At 37.6% G+C, this 17,221-nt stretch overlaps 1 protein-coding gene across 4 annotated transcripts; it reads right to left on the minus strand.

Moving 5' to 3' along the window:
* Positions 1-711: 711 nt before the first annotated feature.
* On the minus strand, positions 712-14,773 carry mccc1 (methylcrotonyl-CoA carboxylase subunit). Of its 4 annotated transcripts, none has more exons than XM_028443748.1 (19): positions 14,444-14,705; positions 13,267-13,310; positions 13,030-13,169; positions 12,865-12,960; positions 12,664-12,785; positions 10,971-11,118; positions 10,777-10,898; positions 10,585-10,696; positions 9,353-9,434; positions 9,153-9,280; positions 7,877-8,060; positions 7,021-7,130; positions 5,442-5,658; positions 5,266-5,352; positions 3,516-3,565; positions 3,299-3,436; positions 2,702-2,809; positions 2,555-2,626; positions 712-1,232 (listed from the first exon to the last, which is right to left on the minus strand). In XM_028443748.1, exons 1-19 carry the CDS (start codon positions 14,497-14,499, stop codon positions 1,110-1,112), a joined length of 2,139 nt encoding a protein of 712 aa, XP_028299549.1. In that variant the 5' UTR covers positions 14,500-14,705; the 3' UTR covers positions 712-1,109. The 4 variants fall into 4 exon arrangements, with proteins under 4 accessions (XP_028299549.1, XP_028299548.1, XP_028299547.1 ...); XM_028443747.1 differs by lacking the exon at positions 712-1,232 and adding an exon at positions 14,712-14,773 and having other exon boundaries at positions 1,805-2,626; positions 14,444-14,527; XM_028443746.1 differs by lacking the exon at positions 712-1,232 and having other exon boundaries at positions 1,805-2,626; positions 14,444-14,527; positions 14,665-14,718.
* Positions 14,774-17,221: the final 2,448 nt, after the last annotated feature.

Genomic DNA, 17,221 nt, shown 5'->3' on the forward strand with positions numbered 1-17,221 from the left:
ACTAAAGCCTGACCTGCAATTTTAAGTGATTTTTTTTGTTGGTCATCTTTTGTGCCTTACAGCTGTCTTAGCCCATTTTAAGTATGTGCATTAGTTTTTAGGGTTTTTTGAAAAATATGCCTGACTAAAGTTTTACCTCCAATTTTGGGTGATTTTTGTTTTGTTTTTTTACCCATTATTATGCCTTACTTCCTTACTTTGGGGCGTTTGAATTGTTTTCGCCAGTTTTTATGTCTTATCTCCTTTTTGAGCCTTACCTCTGTTGGTGGATATATTTAACTTTTTAGGGTCGTACCATTAAAAAAAAAAAAAAATTTAATTTTTATGCCTTACCTCAAAAATGTGTTTTTTTTATATAAATAATTTCTTTTTAAACATTTTGTCCTTGATACTGAGTTTTTATAGCATAACCACGCCAATTACAATTACAAAGTCAATGATCTGAACTTAATTATTATTACAACAGCAACACATTTTTTTCAAATACAATGACAAAAGCTCAGACACTGCTATACTTTGTACTTGATAAATCATTTGTTACATGCATTATAATCATTCACTACTTGAAGTCATGTCATAGTTGTTTAGAAATCCAAATGTTTGGAGTCTGTAAGGCCTCAGAGAACACAGGGTTAGTAGAAAAGACAAAAACATTTTCACACATCTGTCCATAGTGAATGTGAGTCAGATCAAAGAGGTTGGAGTGCTTCGTTTGGAAGAAGATAATGAAATAGTTTTATTCTGATGCTAACAAAAGAAAATGAAGCAAACCTTTTAAAATATCACCTAATGTCATGGTTTCTATATTCAATGTTAGTTTAAAAATAAGGAAAACAATTTTAAATAGTCTGATAGTCATCATTGATACGTGTAAAGAAGGCAGATGTTTTTAAAACATCACATATTACATCAGAATCAGTAACTCAGGAAGGAGAAACAACATTTACTACAACATCTCAATCCAAGTTCTTTAAAGTGAAGGAAACACGGCAACATCTACAGGAAGCACTGACTTCTTCCTCTGAGGAAGGTGTGTTACCATGACAACACACCAACAAAGGAGGAGGAGGAAGGACCGCGTTTGTCCTCACAGAGGAATTCCTGGTCTCCTATTGGCTGTTTGGATCCTCCTCCTCCTCCAGCTCCACCAGAGCCGCGTGTCGATTGGCCTGTGAACCCTCGCTGAAGAAAACCTTCCTGATGATGCCGGCTTTGGGCGCTCGAATGGTGTGCTGCACAAACCAGAGGGTGGTGGTTAGAAATAGGGTGACCATATTTTAACTTTCAAAAAAATAGGGCTGACCTCGGCATACTCAAAAAGTACTCCATGTTTTCTTGAATATACCTTGTAATGGTAAAATGCAATATAGTAAATAAATAAGTTGATATTGTCCATAAGGTTAAAAAAAAAAACATTATTTTCTTTATAACAAAAACTTGAAATGACAGAAGTCAAAATCTAAATTTTTATGCCTTACTATAGCCCTATCTCGGGGGGAAAAAAAAATCACAATATTTTACATTTCTAAGCCTTACTTATCTCTGAACATAAAAATCTATTTTTCTGCCTTTGTTCTGATTTTGGGTATTTCTTACTTTTTTGTCATTTTTCATGTCTTACTACATTTTAATCCCAGTTTAAGTTTGCTCCACATATTTGAACCAATTTTTAGGGTCTTGTAATAGCCTCATCAAAAAAAAAATTCCCCAAAATTTACTTTGACGAGTCGTTTAATCTTGTAAATTCATGATAAAATCAGGCCTTTTGCTTCTTTTTTGCTGCAGTACCATAAATGAACTGCTGGGTGCAGTGTCGCTTCACCATTTACATTGTGAAGAAGACTTGAGCAACAAAAGAAGAACCAACCTAAAGACTCAAGAGTTTGGGACCATTTCACTGAAAACTTATACCACACACCTGAGGTAGAATTAACATCTGTGACACGACACTTACGGTAATACATGCTACTTTATGGCACCTAAAATATTTGGATATTATGTACATTATATGAAGAATTGTATTTTTTCAAATTAATTTGGGAAAACTGTTATGAAAATGTTTCACCACTAGGGGGGGCAATGCCCCACCCCACATCTCCTCCTAGAAATTAAAGAAAAAAAACCTCAAGACTTACAGAACAGTAAATAATCATTAAATATACATTTTAATAAATCTCTTTTAATCCATCTTGGAGTTAAGTCTCTCGTCTCTTTTCCTCGTATGTGACAATTTGACAAAATTCTCACAAGTGATTCCATCACTTGTGAGTAAAATTACCGTAATCACATGACACGCTGTAAAGAGCAGCTCATTAGTTTTCAAAAACTGCTGGAAGTTCTCAGATAGAGCAAATATTAGTGGAATTACAGTCATTTAAATTAACGTGTTCCCCAAGATGCATTCAGGGTCCCTGGGAAATCTGGACATTTTGATGAGTTTGGAAAATCCGTCCGGATGGTCCGGACAAGACGTGAAAAGAGGACATGTCCGGGTAAAATGGTCACTGGTCACCCTATTAGAAAGAAAGAGTGTGTGTGTGTGTGTGTGTGTCACCTCCATCTTCATGGCGATCATGACCATCAGAGGGTCTCCAGCTGCTACTTTGTCTCCAGGCTTCACCAGAACCTGAGAACAAAGAAACCAAAGCTGATCTCTGATCTGTGGAGGACAGCGATTGGATGCGTCTGACAGATAATTCACCTTCTCGATGGTTCCTGTCATGGGAGCCACGGCCCCTCCCTGAGCTCCGCCTCCACTCACAGCTCTCAGGAATTTAGGGACAGGAGTGGAAACCTCACAGCTTCCCTCCTGTGGGGAAAGTAAAAAAAAAAACCAACTTTGATTTAATTTTTCTTTATTGTCTTCTCAACATCTCTCCAGGAATATTTGTACTTTTTGTTATGATCGCCTTATCTAAGGAAAAGAAATCCAAAATGTTTCCATTTTTATGCTTTATGATAGTCTTTTCTCAACAAAAAGTCACAAAATGTTTCCATTTGTATGCCCTATGATAGTCTTTTCTCAACAAAAAGTCACAAAATGTTTCCATTTGTATGCCTTACTAGAGCCTTATCTTAGAGGAAAATTCCAAGTATTTTCCATTTTTATGCTTTATGATCGCCTTATCTCAGAAAAAAAGTCCCATGGCAGAAAAAGGCTTCACTGCTGTTAAAAAGCAAATCATCTCTATTCTGTATTTCATCCTTCAGCATTCAATAATAGCATATATTTGCTAATTAATAATAATGCTAATTTCTATATTTGAATGAATGGTTTCCATTAGTGTTGGGATCCCACCATAGAGAACAGATGCACGCTGTTATCCAGTATCACCAGTTTGGGTCGACTTTTCACTCCGTTGACGGAGCAGTGAAGGAAAGTGGCTCCAGCCTCCTGCTCCACGTCGCCCGTCACATGATACACGTCATCATCAATCTGAAAGAAGACGATGACGATGATGCTGTGTGACTGTGAGCAAGATAAGCAGATACAGAACAGGAAGTAATCATTTCACCTGCATGGTGTAGCTACCGTCGCTGTTGTACGTGACGCTCACTTTGACTTCTGGAGATGAAAACACATTAAAAAAAAATATTCAGAAAGCAGTTGTAGTTCATGTTAAACACACAGGAACAGTTCATCATTAGACACACTGAATAATGAATGTGTTCATTATCCACCAACCTTTCATTATTGACACGTCTGCTCTCCAATGGTTTAAATATCACATGAATCACATTTAAAAGTGGCAGTAAATCCCAGCACGGTGAATGATTGTGAGACCAGCCGTGAATTAGGATTGTGAGTGAAGAATAAGTTGGATTCTATTTCATATTGTGATTATAACATCTGAGTTTCAATGCATTACAAAGAAATGTTAGCTTATCTCTCTGATAATAATTAGAGCAGGAATCCACCATCACTAAATTTCACTTTTATTGTAAAATGTTTGTTAAAAATGTAAAATCCTAATTAAATACTATGTTGATTGCCTTGTTCATAATTCAGGGTATGCTTACATTATGAAAGATTATTGCATTCACTGAAGGAAAAAAAGGTTAGTTTTTTCTGTTGATGCGATAAAAATAAGTAAATGAGAAAATTGCCCTGTTTTTCTGTTTTTGCTGGAAACATTTTTAGTTTTTCTGAGTTGATGAGATAAGGATTTTATAGGAAATTCAGAAAACATGAAAAATTCACTTTATAATGGCTTTGCTACAGTGATATACGTCCCTTTAGCCTCATTCAGAGGGCCAAAGTTGAAAAAGTTCTGTTTCCTCCCTTCCTTGTTATTCCACATTTTGTAAAAAGTCAGCTTCAAACGGGTGAGTTGGATTTTCCCCGTCCCGTGACGTCACATAGCGGAAACTCTTCCTTGTCTCGCCTTTGAGATCTGCCGTCTTTGCAAAAATGCGACGCAGTGGTTGGATTATCACCTTGAATGGACTATTCCTGTAATAAGTAGAGGAAACGATGACAAGAAAGTGACTTAGCAGCTTTGGTAAGCGTTTGAAGTGTTTGACCTCCTTTGCATTTGCTGCTGCAGCGTAATCACAATAGCCGCTTAAATGGTCATGTGTTTTACTGTGATGTGCAGTTTTTTGGCTGAAAACAATAACGAGTGTGTGGATAGCATCTACAGACACGCCTACTCACTAATATACATAAGTAGGCCACAAATCAGCCCGTTTTTAGAGTTGGTCAGAAAGTGACTTTTCAGAGGCTAAAACTCTGGAAAACAGACAAGTTCGGGTAAATAAACCTCAAATACTATAGCAAAATACTGGACCTTTAAGGTGCGTTCACACCAAACACAGACTTCAGTGACTGTGACGACTAGATTACATTCAAAATCAATGTAACTGACGCAATATCAAGCGACTTGCGCCATTCCAAAGACTCAATTGCTCAATCTGAGTCGCTGGAAGTCACTCAAAGTTCTCCCCACATCACTCCCCCAGTCGTCACGTCACCGAAGCGATGAAGTGAGCAAAAAGTGCGATTATGTTTCAGCGACTCATCACAGGCAATTTAAGTTGCTGAAGTTGCATTTGATGTGAAGTGAATGCAACTTTAGTGTTAAGTGTTTGCAGTCACCTCTGTCCTGGTAAAGATTCTTTCTAAATGTAGAAATCCTAAAGGTAAACAGATCAGCCAATAATGCTGCTGACGGTGTGCTGTAGTATCTGCCCAATGACAGAGAGCAGGTGATGGATGACTTTTCTCTAAATCCACTAGGGGGCAGTAAGGCATCAGTTGCTTACTTTTGTCTCCCAGCTGTAGCGTCATGGTTCTGCTGAACTGGATGTTGTTCCTGAAACCAGCGCTGGAGCCAAACGGAGCGTCAGGCTCTGAAACAAAAAAAAAACAATCAAATGTTGACATTTTACGGACAGAAAAATAAACTATAATAGATGCAGAAAAGACGTTGTCCTCTCACCGCTGGCAGACTGTGTGAAACTGGCCGTGTGCTTCCTGTCCTGTAGCACCAGGCCTAGCGCCGCCTGGCACACGGTTTCAGTGCTGGGCATCCTGGGGGAGGGGAAGAGGTCTGCGTAATGCTGAGGGATGAAGCTAGTGGTCACGTTTCCTGCCTCGAACTCCCGGTGTCCCGACAGGCTGAGCAGGAAGTCGATGTTTGTGTTCAGCCCCACGATCTGAGGACAAAATACGAGAAATAAGAGAAACAGAGGTGAAACTTGTCCAGAGAAGTATTTTTTCACCTCTTCTACTACAGCCGTATTATACTTTTTAATCACAAAGCTACAAGAGAATGTAAAAATTTAATTAAGGTTAAACGTTGTATTCATACACAAACACCCTTCTTACCCTAGACCAGGGGTTCTCAGCCTTGGGGTAGGGACCCCATTTGGGGTCGTGAGACACTGGGAGGGGGTTGCCAGATGCCTTCAGCCTATTTTTGCATATTTTTCCCATTTTTCTGCAACTGCACCAAATTTGCCATATTTTAACCGACTTTCATCACTTTTTCTTGCATTATTTTTGCTCTTTTTAATGCATTTTTGTGACACTCCCATTTCTGCCATTTCTCCATCAAATTCCAATGTCTTTTCTACACATTGTTTTAACTTTCAAGACATTTTCAGCATTTATAAACCTTTTCCACCACTTTTCCTTCCTAATGTCACATATGTTGACCCATTATTGTCACTTTTAACCTCTTTCCACCATATTTCATGCCTATTGCTGCCAATTTAACTACATTCACGATTTGTCAAGCCCCTTATTTACCTTTTTTCTGTCCTTTTTTGGCCACTCTAATTTGTAACTTTTAACCAATTACTGTGGTTTTTAAAACTCAATTTCACCACCTTTTCTACCATTTTTGGTCACTTTTAACCCATTTTTATTTCTGATTAAAACAAGGATTTACATCTTTAAGACGACTATGCTGCAAATAATAACAACAAACTTCCTGGATAACAGTGGATATTATTCAGATAAATAAATAAATGTGGTTATCACAGATTCATAGAACAATGGAACATCATTTTGCTGAAAAGGTTGAAAACCACTGCCTGAGATATTTATATTCTCATATTTATTCATTCCCTTTTGTTTTGAAGTCTCTTTTTCTGCTTTTTCCCATTTCACTGTTTGTTTAGCGACTGCATCAGTCTTTTTTTTTTTTATTTCCATTTTATCCAAATAAAGGATGATGAATCAAATCAGAATAAATGAAGCTGCCTAGAATCAAAAGAATAGAAGGCTCCGGTCTACATTATTTCTATAGCATGACTATTTTCCAGTAATGTCAGTTGATTCTTTTAAATAAGGCCCACATTTTCCTTCACTTCAGTAATAAATTAGGTAAAAGATGTAAAACTCCCCAACACGTGATTAGATGTCTTAAATCGAGAGTTACTTTTTCTTTCCACCCTCTGAACTTCTCATTCTACATAAACATCCATCCTCGTCTTCCCTGATATTGTTTTCATCCCTTATACACAAGAAATGCAGGCAGGTAAAAAGGGGGCGGAGACATCCCCGCGTCTCACGTTGTACTGTCGTAAACAGTAGCGTAGCTTCTTCAAGGCAGCGGATCGGTCGTCTCCCCAAACCACCAGCTTAGCAATCATTGGGTCATAATGCACTGACACTTCATCTCCTGCACACACACATTTAGATAAATAAATAAATAAAAAAAGTTAATCAAATGATACTTTAATCGTTACTGTGAGCACTTTTACATAAAAAAAAAAGGCTAGAGGAACATTTTCTAGCCAAATACACCACATTGTACTTAAGTACTGCCCCCTACTGACAGAAAAAGTATATTTGACCTCTCTGACTCTAAATATAAATCCTCCAATTATCCTTGGGGTCAAATGAACCCCATCGATATTTATCAGTCAAAAAATAATGTTTGACATTTTTTTTTACATCATATTCATGACTTTTCCTAATTTGATGGGTACAAGATTTAGATGAAAGATTTTCAAGATACACCAACTCAAAAACTGAAAGTTTGACCTGATGGTGGCGCTGCAGGAAATGTCATTTGATCACCACAGCCAATAGGGTTCAGACGCTAGGGGCCATTAACGTTGGATTAAAACTACTCAAAATAAATTAATTCTAATTTAAAAGTGTGTCCTCATGGTAGCGCTAGAAAACAGGTCCAGGTTTCATTATCAAGGGGTTATTTGTGTATTAAATAATTAAAACAAAACTTGGTGAACAATTTTCTGAAAATCATTTTCTGAAGGCAAATATCCCTGGGGTCAGATTAACCCGGAGGGTAAAATGTGTTGGTAATATTTGAGGATAACAGGAGGATTATTGGAACCAATGGAGTTCTAGAGCAAAATCACTGCAGTAGAAGTTGTAATAACACAGTTTTGGTCCGTTTACCTTCTCTGACTCCTGTCTCAATGCGTGTGTGTTGGTCCGCTGGAGGCGTGGACAAATGGAGCAGAGGGCCAGCCCCCGGCAGGAAGTCATTGTTTGGGTCCTCAGCATAAATCCGGGCCTCGAAGGAGTGTCCGTTCAATACGATGTCGTCCTGGAGGAGAGGCAGACGCTCTCCTGCTGCCACCTGAACACAAACACTTCATTACTGACCATAAGATGCTTTATTCATGAGTTAAATTACTTCATGACTACAACATTAAACACTATTTTGATAGCCTGAGCCTGATTTTCAGTGACCTTTTGTTTGTAAAAATAAATAATTTAAAGAGTCTCACCTACAAAGAATTTAAAGGTGTTATTTCGGAGGTTTGAGTTCTGAGTCTTTGTGGATTTTCTGGGTTCTTAAACCAACAAAATGTAAAGTATCACTATCTATCTATATACTTAATAAAGGGTGTAAGGAAAAGTAGATTTATCGTAATATTTCATCACGCGATTATTGTATAATATAAAAAATGTCCAAATCAATTTTTTCAATCATGTTTTTTAAACAAATAAGACATTTAATTGTGCATCGCACGGACAGTATATACCCGGTCACTAGGTGTCAGTGAACTGCATCAGACCTTGTTAAACTGATTGCACTTAATTTTCATAAAACATACTGGCCACTTTTATAGATTACTTTTTTCAGGCAAGGCAAATTAGTTTGTATAGCGCATTTCATACACAAGGCAATTCAATGTGCTTTACATGATCAAAAAGTTCAACAGCTTAAAAATCAATAAGAACATTAAAATAATTTAAGAACTTAAGAGAATCAGAATCTGTTGTAGAAGCAAAAGTTAAACTTTTTTTGAAAAATGTAACTTGACACTTTGATAAACAAACCACTTGTTTTTTATGTTGGTGCTTGAATTACAGTTAGTTACCATTTACTTGTTCTCGCAAGTTTAAAAATTAATAAATTGTATTTCATACCATGTTGTATTTGTAAAGGTGAAATTTCTAATCATTGATATCGTGATATATCACAATATATATTGTATAATTTAATAGCAAGATACATTGCAATATATTTTTTTATTGTTTAATATCAAGACATATCAGGATATATTGTATCGTGACATTCAAATCACAAATCGTATCGTATCATCAGGTTTATGGCAATGCACACCCCTATACTTAAGTAAATAAGGTGATCTTTTACTGTACTTTTAATTAATACTGAAGTAAAGCATTCGTGCACTTTTCTGATGAGGTTTCCTGTTCTCACCCGGAGCTGCCACTCCACCAGGTCGGTCCCAGTGATCATCTCAGAGACGGGATGCTCCACCTGCAGCCTGGTGTTCATCTCCATGAAGTAGAAGTTGTGCTGGGCGTCCATGATGAACTCCACCGTCCCTGCAACAGGAGAACAAACCATGAGTGAGTCCTCATCCTTCAGCGGTTTCTTATCAATCAGAAGAACGTCACCTGCACCAACGTAGTTCACAGCTTTGGCTGCTCGGACCGCCGCCTCTCCCAGTCTCCTTCGAACCTCTGGGCTGATGCCGGGCTGAAGGAACATGACAACCCTCAGGAACCAGAATCAACCCTTAGTGCACACGTGGGCCACATGAGGCCCTCATTCTAATTTCATTTTAGTAAACGCACAAAATGACTTAAATAAAAACATATTATTAGACAAACAAACAAAAAAAATACATAAATTACTCCAAAAACACACAAGAGCGCAACAAATAAACACATGAGAGAAAAATTATTAAAATTACAGAGAAAATTACAAAAGGATAAACAAATATACACAAAAAGGACTCCAGAATTACAACAAATTATACTCCAAAAGTATACACAAAATGACTTCAAAAACACACCAAACGACATCAAAAATACACAAGACAACAACAAAAAATACACAAAATTACACTAAAAACACAAAAAAACTTAAAGAAACACAAGGGAAAAATAATTAAAATGACAACAAATATACACTAGAATTACAACAGTATACACAAAAATGAATCCAAAACCACAAATTGATGACATAATCAACAAAATGATTTTAAAAAAACAACAAACAAAGAAAAATACACAAGACAACAAAAATATGCTAAAAACACAAAAAACTTCAACAAAGAAACACATGAAACAAATTATTAAAATTACAGCGAAATTTACAAAACAAGAACAAATATGCACAAAATGACATCAAATATATATTAAAATTATTCCAGAATGACAACAAATATAGACAAAAATGAATCCAAAACCACAAACTGCCAACAAATTTACACAAAATGACTTATATGCACAAGACAACAAAAACACATAAAATTACACTAAAATCAAACAATTCAACAAAGAAACACACGAGAAAAAAATTATTAAAATGACAGCTAAGCTAAATTTACAAAACGAGAAGAAATACGCACAAAACGACATCAAATATTTATTAAAATGACTCCAAAATGACAATATGAACAAAAATGCATCGAAAACCACAAATTGACAACTAAGTGACTATAAAAACACACCAAATGACAACAAAAATACACAAGATGAGAGAATAACACACACAACGACCAAAAAATAAAATTATCATGTGGCCCCTGGATCAGACAATCACATATTTTTGGCCCTGCTGTAATAATAGTTGCCCATCCCTACCTTAGAGGAAGTAGTGCAATCAATAATTTCCCGCTCACCCCTGGGGCCTCCTCAATGATCTTCTGGTGTCTCCTCTGGACACTGCAGTCCCTCTCAAACAGGTAAACGGCGTTACCGTGCATGTCCCCGAACACCTGGACCTCCACGTGTCTACGTGAAGGAGGAACCAAAAGCCAGAGTGCTGCAGAGGTGATGTGTGATGACGACGATGATGATGAGGGTTACTTTACCTCGGGTCCTCCACAAACTTCTCCACCAGCATCACGTCATCATTAAAAGACTTCCTGGCCTCTCGTCGCGCTGACTCAAGCTGCTCCAAGAAGTCAGATTCTGACCGGGCGATACGCATTCCCTATGAAACACACACGGACAGAGTTTATTATTTTATTTATTTTTTAGGGATATTGTTTTCATTTCTTCTCACCTTCCCTCCTCCTCCACGGACAGCTTTTATCATCACAGGATAACCGATACGTGCTGCCTCCGTCTGCAGCCGTTCATTTGATTGGTCGTTGCCATGGTAACCACCAATAATCGGCACCCCAGCAGCAGACATGATGTGTTTGGATGTGCTGAGGGACAAGAGGAAACATGAATCACAAAGTTAGAGTAAATATTAAGAAGAGCAACAAAAAGATGAAGGAAAAGAACAAGAGCAGCGTTCTTGCCAGCGTTGCTGTGCGTAGGCAAGGCAAGGCTAGGCAAATTTATTTGTATAGCGCATTTCATACTCAAGGCAACTCAATGTGCTTTACATGATAAAACATTCAATTGTTTAAAATCAATAAGAACATTTAAAATCATCAGTAAAATCTATTAAAATCATCAGTAAAATCAATTAAAATCATCAACAAACACGACATCAACAACATGACCAAAAATCTCTCTCTCAATCATATGCAGTAGAGAAAAAAAGTGCCTTTAACTTTGATTTAATAATGTTCACATTGGATGCTGACTTCAGCTCTGCTGGCAGTTTGTTCCACTTCTTTGCAGCATAACAACTAAACGCAGCATCACCATGTTTACTGTGAGCTCTGGGCTCTTGCAATGAATCATTCGACATGAACACACACATGTGAAAACTGTCATGTTGAAACAAGTTCAGGCTTAAAGAGACTGTGAGGGCTGACCCCGCCCACACACTGGACAGCTGTCACTCATTCAGCTCCAGGGTGTAACTTCCAGGCTCCACCCCTATGGCCTGAACCATGGCAGGACATGAGGGGAGATCTGGGATGTCAATTTAAGTTTATTATTTACAGTTTATACATAATTTGCTAATATTATTTGTCAATGTATTTTACTTGCCAAATCTTATTTGCTTATTTAGATTTAGCTAATTTACTTACCAATTTATGTATCTAATTATGTCTGTAATGTTTCTGTCTAGTCACCCACTTCATGTTTGGTCTGATCAGCCAGCTTAAATGTTCCCCCTGTGTGTCATTTGGTAGGTCTGTTGGGTTGTGTCATGTTCAGTTTGTTCCTTCCGTTAACATTGTTTTTTGGCTAAATAAAAGCCGTAAACTTGAATTGCTTTGGTGTGTTCCTACTTTGACCCTCGGTCCCTGACAGAGAGAATTTTGTAATGAGAACTGGCTTCATTCGGACGGGTTCGGGTCGTGTTCTGTCGGCCCCAAGCTGGGTCAGGTTTTCTTTTTTTGGTCCGATTAAAGCTCCACTGTGTGCATACTCCGCTTTGTAATAATCACATTAATCACAGTCCAATATAAACACAACAGTGTGCTCCACAATCTAAACAAAAACAATCAACTCAATAAAACAATAAAAAAATATAAAATTAATGAGTTGGGGCGGGGGGCGTGTCCATAACGGTCGTAATATTACTGCAGGTCCCACATGATACCTCATTTAAATTTGAATCAGTCTTTTGAATGAAATTTTATTTATTGTCTTTACAATGTGTGTTTAATAGTGGAGGACCTACTGTATACTATACCAAGCATGAGTAACAGTCTAACCACATTCATCATGACCCTTCACCAATTCATCAAATCACATTGGCTATAAAGTAAGGTGGTAACAAAGAAAAATAGCTTTACTTCATACAATTTGGCCCTCAGAGAGTTATAAACTTCAAAATTGAGTCTCACCTCTTGATGCCCATGTCTCTGATGGCAGAAGAAGGAGGTCCAACAAAAATAATCCCTTCCTGTTTACAAGCTTCTGCAAACTCTGTGTTTTCTGACAGAAATCCATAACCGGGATGAACCGCCTGCAGGACACAAACACCACAGTGGTGTTAATTTATTGTGATATTTAATTTAATGTCTCCTGTCAACATCGTCACTCACATGCGCTCCGGACTTCTTGGCCACTTCCAATACTTTCTCCATGGAGAGGTAACTCTGCTGTGAGGGAGGAGGACCGATGTGATACGCTTCATCAGCCTGCAGGAAAACAAAGACATATTAAATACATACTGAGAAGAAGAGGAAGAGGATGGATGCTGGTCTCACCATGGCCACGTGCATGGAGTGTCTGTCTGCCTCACTGTAAACCGCCACTGAGCGCAAGCCCATCCTTTTAGCCGTACGCATCACACGGCATGCGATCTCCCCTCGATTAGCGATCAGAACCTTTTCTATCCGTCCTGCCTCTGAAAAACAACAACGTCTCAAAATGTTCTTAAAACAATAGTTCAGCACAAGGCCTGATAAATAACTCAGTGTTGATAATTACTGATAAAAACTGACCTCCTGAGATGAGCCTCGCTCCTCTTTTGGTCCATGATAGTTTTCTGAGGAGAAAGTTTTCATCACTTACATTTCCTATTTCTTACATTAAGACAGGTCAAAAACTACTGTTATAAATGTTTATGTGTCGAGATTTGTCTGAGATTATAGCTGCGAATGTGATGTGATGCTATGCATAAACAAGTCAATCCTCAAGTCTAAAATTTGAACAAGCATCGTCAGCCCCTCCAGGATCTGATTTTGAAAAAATGTTTGATGCAAATTGCAGGAAATTTCTGGGATTAAACACCAAAAATAAATAAATAAATTGCACTTGAAAAATGACTGTAATAATGGGCACAAATGTAACCTGAGCTCCATTTAAAACAGGTAAGTCAAACTCATTTTGTGACCCAGTTTGATCTGGGCCAAAATCCAGTTATTATAGACAAAAAAATAGCAAATTCATCATTATCCTGCACAAGGCAAATATCTTTGTATAGTGCATTTCATAAATAAAGAACAATGTTCTTTATGTATGAAAAGTAAAAAGAAAATTCAGCCAGAGCTTGTGAAATCTTAAAATCGTGATTTCGTATGCATATTTATCCTGCTTTTTGACTAATTTATAGCTTTTCTATATTTATTCCACCTTTTTCATTTTCTTGTTACTAAAAAAAACCAAAAAAATTAAAAATCCAGTTATTTTAAAGGAAAAAAAAACTTCATCATTATTTTGCATACATTTTAAAAATGTCATTAATCTTGATAATCAATTTAGTCATTATAGTCAGATGTAATACAGCATTAAAGAAAACTATATTTAAAAAAAATGATCGGTTACCGAAAATAAGACACAGTTGTATATTTGATGAAGTGTAAAGCTACTAAACACCTGGAAAGATAAACATCACATACAAACTGTGACCAAAGTGTCTTTAATTAACTTAACTTCACACAGATGCAATTTAAAATTAAACTCCCAGTTTAAACCCTGGTTTAAACTTTAAACACATCGAGAGCCTCTGGGTTTGATTAAACATTAACAACTATAAATATTAATCATGTTTTAGGAGGGGGATCGAACCCTTGACATTCTGTAAGGAAACAACACAAACACACAGACTATGCACAGATGCACACCGAGCTGTGGGCCTGTTAGACGATGTTAGACGTTAAATATGTTTATTAAACTCACTGTGGGAAGGGGCGAAGGCCTTGGAGAGCAGAGACGGTCAGGATGACAGCGGCCATGATGCTAACTGAGCTAGCAGGCTAACAGCTGAGGACAAACGGGCGAAGCGGTGAAATAAAGTACAACTATCAAACACCATATATATATATATACAATTGTTAAAGCAATATGAAATTGTCAGATAAGGAATAAATGCTGTCTGTACAGCCTTGGTGGCAGCGTACTTTTCATTACGCTAACGTTTTCATGATGTTTTGATGTAATTTTTTACCTTTCCGGTACCCGTAGTTTCTGCAGCCAATCAGAGGCAGGGACACAGAGGCCGGGCGGAGCCTGTGGTTACATCGGATGACCAGCAGATGGCGGCATTTCTCTATCGTACAGCTGTTATTAACTCTTAAAATTAACTATAGAGTGGGGTAATTGTTCATTTATTGACGTGATTCATAGTTAATGTAACACCATTACACTTCTGGTAATTACATACTGTATTAAGATATTAATAATGATTGTATCCCGATGTGTGAAAAGCACATTATTGAGTGAAAATAGTCACGTTATTGGGAAAAGGCTCATTTCTTTGTACAGAGCATTTTATACATAAAGTAGCTCAATGTTCTTTACATTACTAAAAGTACAAATACAATTCAGACAGAGCTTATTAAATCTTAAAATCATTACTTTACTATGCTTATTTGTGTTGCCTTTCGACTAATTTGTAGCTGTTCTATGTTTAACATATCTTTATTTTTAGTTTCTTGTCATTAACTGCTGCTGTAATGACATAATCTCCCCCATTATGGAGATAAATAATGACCGTGTGACACCTGCATAGGTTTGACTATAACTGTTTCACTGAGTGTGGAACATTGAAGTGAGTTACACTTCGTACTTGAGTTCAGTGGATAGAAGAATTGTGACATTTTTTTGTTGCTGAATGAAGTTTTAGTTTTGTATTTTGTGACGAGACCTCAACCATAGGACAGTCAACCCACTGATGGACTGCATGGTGATGATGTCAGCAATGTTATCAAGTCAAGTCAGAGTCAATCAATCAGTCAATCAATATCTGTCATTACACATGTTACAAAGCAACAAAATTTCATTTCAGTTTCATCCATCCAAGAAACATGAAAAGACAATCACATATAACATGGGAGGACAGGGGCGGGAGAACTAAGGATAGCCACAAGGGCTGTGCCCCGTATTTAGATGAAAAGTGAGAAAACAAGAGAGGAAAAGACAGGTCTTAAACTGAGTTCCCTATTGGGGAGCACAGTGTAAAACTAGGAAAAAACCTCCTCAGCGTACTTGTACCAAAAACAAAACCAAAACACAGTCACAATAAAAACTTGAGAAAATAGCACGTGGGCTGGTGTGGGGGCTGAGGGTTTGAAGTGGAGAAAAGGACAGTATTGTAGCCAGCCTCTGGGGGGGGCACGTACGTGGAGCCTCTTGTGGGCGCCACACTCACCCCTTCTGCCGCCTGCAGGGAGCGTCATTTCTACACAAACAACTTGATAAATAGATGAGTCAGCGTTGAACGGCTGGCTGTGGGGACCCAATGATGATAAGCAATTTATTTTTGATTCAGGCCAGGATAATTTCTGTAGCCTCAAGTCCAGGTCTCCAGCAGTAATCCAATAAGGTGGCATTAACTTGCAAGCCAAGCATTTCATTTCTCCAAGTTGGTTTCAATTCCACGTAAACGTTCCAAAGTAGCCTCCTGCTTACTTTTGAGTTCATTCAACACGTGTCTGAGTATTAAGAGCCCTGCCCCACCCATCAGAAATGACTGGCAGCTTTTCCCAAAACAGCTGCCAACACAGTATGGACTTTGCATTAGGTCAGAAAGCTGCCAGCTCCAATCAGCAACAAGCCTGCAACCATAATTCCAATTATGTAGATGTCTTCCACGTCCTCAACGGAAAGAATGGACAGACACACGACCCTCCACTAATTCCAGGAGTCAATCGCGCATCCAGGCGCATATTACAATAAAAAAAATGTTTAAGGTGAAATTTATCATTCAGGACACAAAGCACTGCATTATTATTTATTCACTCTTGCAGTTTAATGGGAAGACACTGGCCTTATTTTATGGTAAGTTGAAAATTACTTTCTGAACAAAATATAGTTCTAGTAGAAAGTGCACAGACTGCTCAAATTTATGCACATAAAGGTGAAATTAGTAAAAAGGCATTTTAAAAATAAATATGCTTTGAACTCTGAACTTTGTGAGATGATAAGCATTTCCTATCATGGTAGGGGTAACATAAGAGCAGGGATGGACAACTTTTATCACAGCCGCGGCCACAAAATGTGATTTTTTGGTGTTGTTTTTCTGGCATTTTGTTGTTGTGTTTTGTGTACTTTTGTTGTACCATTTTCTGTCATGTTTAATGTTTTTTGGAGTCATCTTGTGTACGTTTGTGTGGTTACTTTGGAGCTTGTAAAAAATTAATCCGATGACAACATGTGGCCCAAGTCTGTACTGAAGCAATCTGTAAAATCCACAGAAACAAACAATTAATTTCAAATGTCTTGCCTTATTTTTGACATATCCTAAATGTTTCTCTCTTTCTTGCTTCAGCTCATCTCATCTCATTTCCTCATCTTGTCCTTTGACATCTGCTTTACTTGTCTTGGCTTCTTTTTCCTTCTTATCCTGAATCATCTAATCCTTGTGTGCTCTTATCTTTCCTTATCCTATTTCCTCTTCTTGTCTGTGTTTGATGTTGTCTTTAGAAAGGTGACTTCATGCTGCTGCACTCTTTGAAC

Source organism: Gouania willdenowi, chromosome 4 (assembly GCF_900634775.1).
Source record: "Gouania willdenowi chromosome 4, fGouWil2.1, whole genome shotgun sequence".
In the NCBI taxonomy this organism is placed as follows: Eukaryota; Metazoa; Chordata; class Actinopteri; order Blenniiformes; family Gobiesocidae; genus Gouania; species Gouania willdenowi.

Excerpts from the sequence above, each read along its gene's own strand:
- mccc1 (XM_028443747.1), bottom strand. The coding sequence starts at position 14,499 with ATGGCCGCTGTCATCCTGACCGTCTCTGCTCTCCAAGGCCTTCGCCCC. Across the intron at positions 11,119-12,663 it reads AGAGACATGGGCATCAAGAG|CACATCCAAACACATCATGT; the intron begins GTGAGACTCAAT and ends CTTGTCCCTCAG. Across the intron at positions 9,435-10,584 it reads TCATTGAGGAGGCCCCAGGG|CCCGGCATCAGCCCAGAGGT; the intron begins GTGAGCGGGAAA and ends ATGTTCCTTCAG.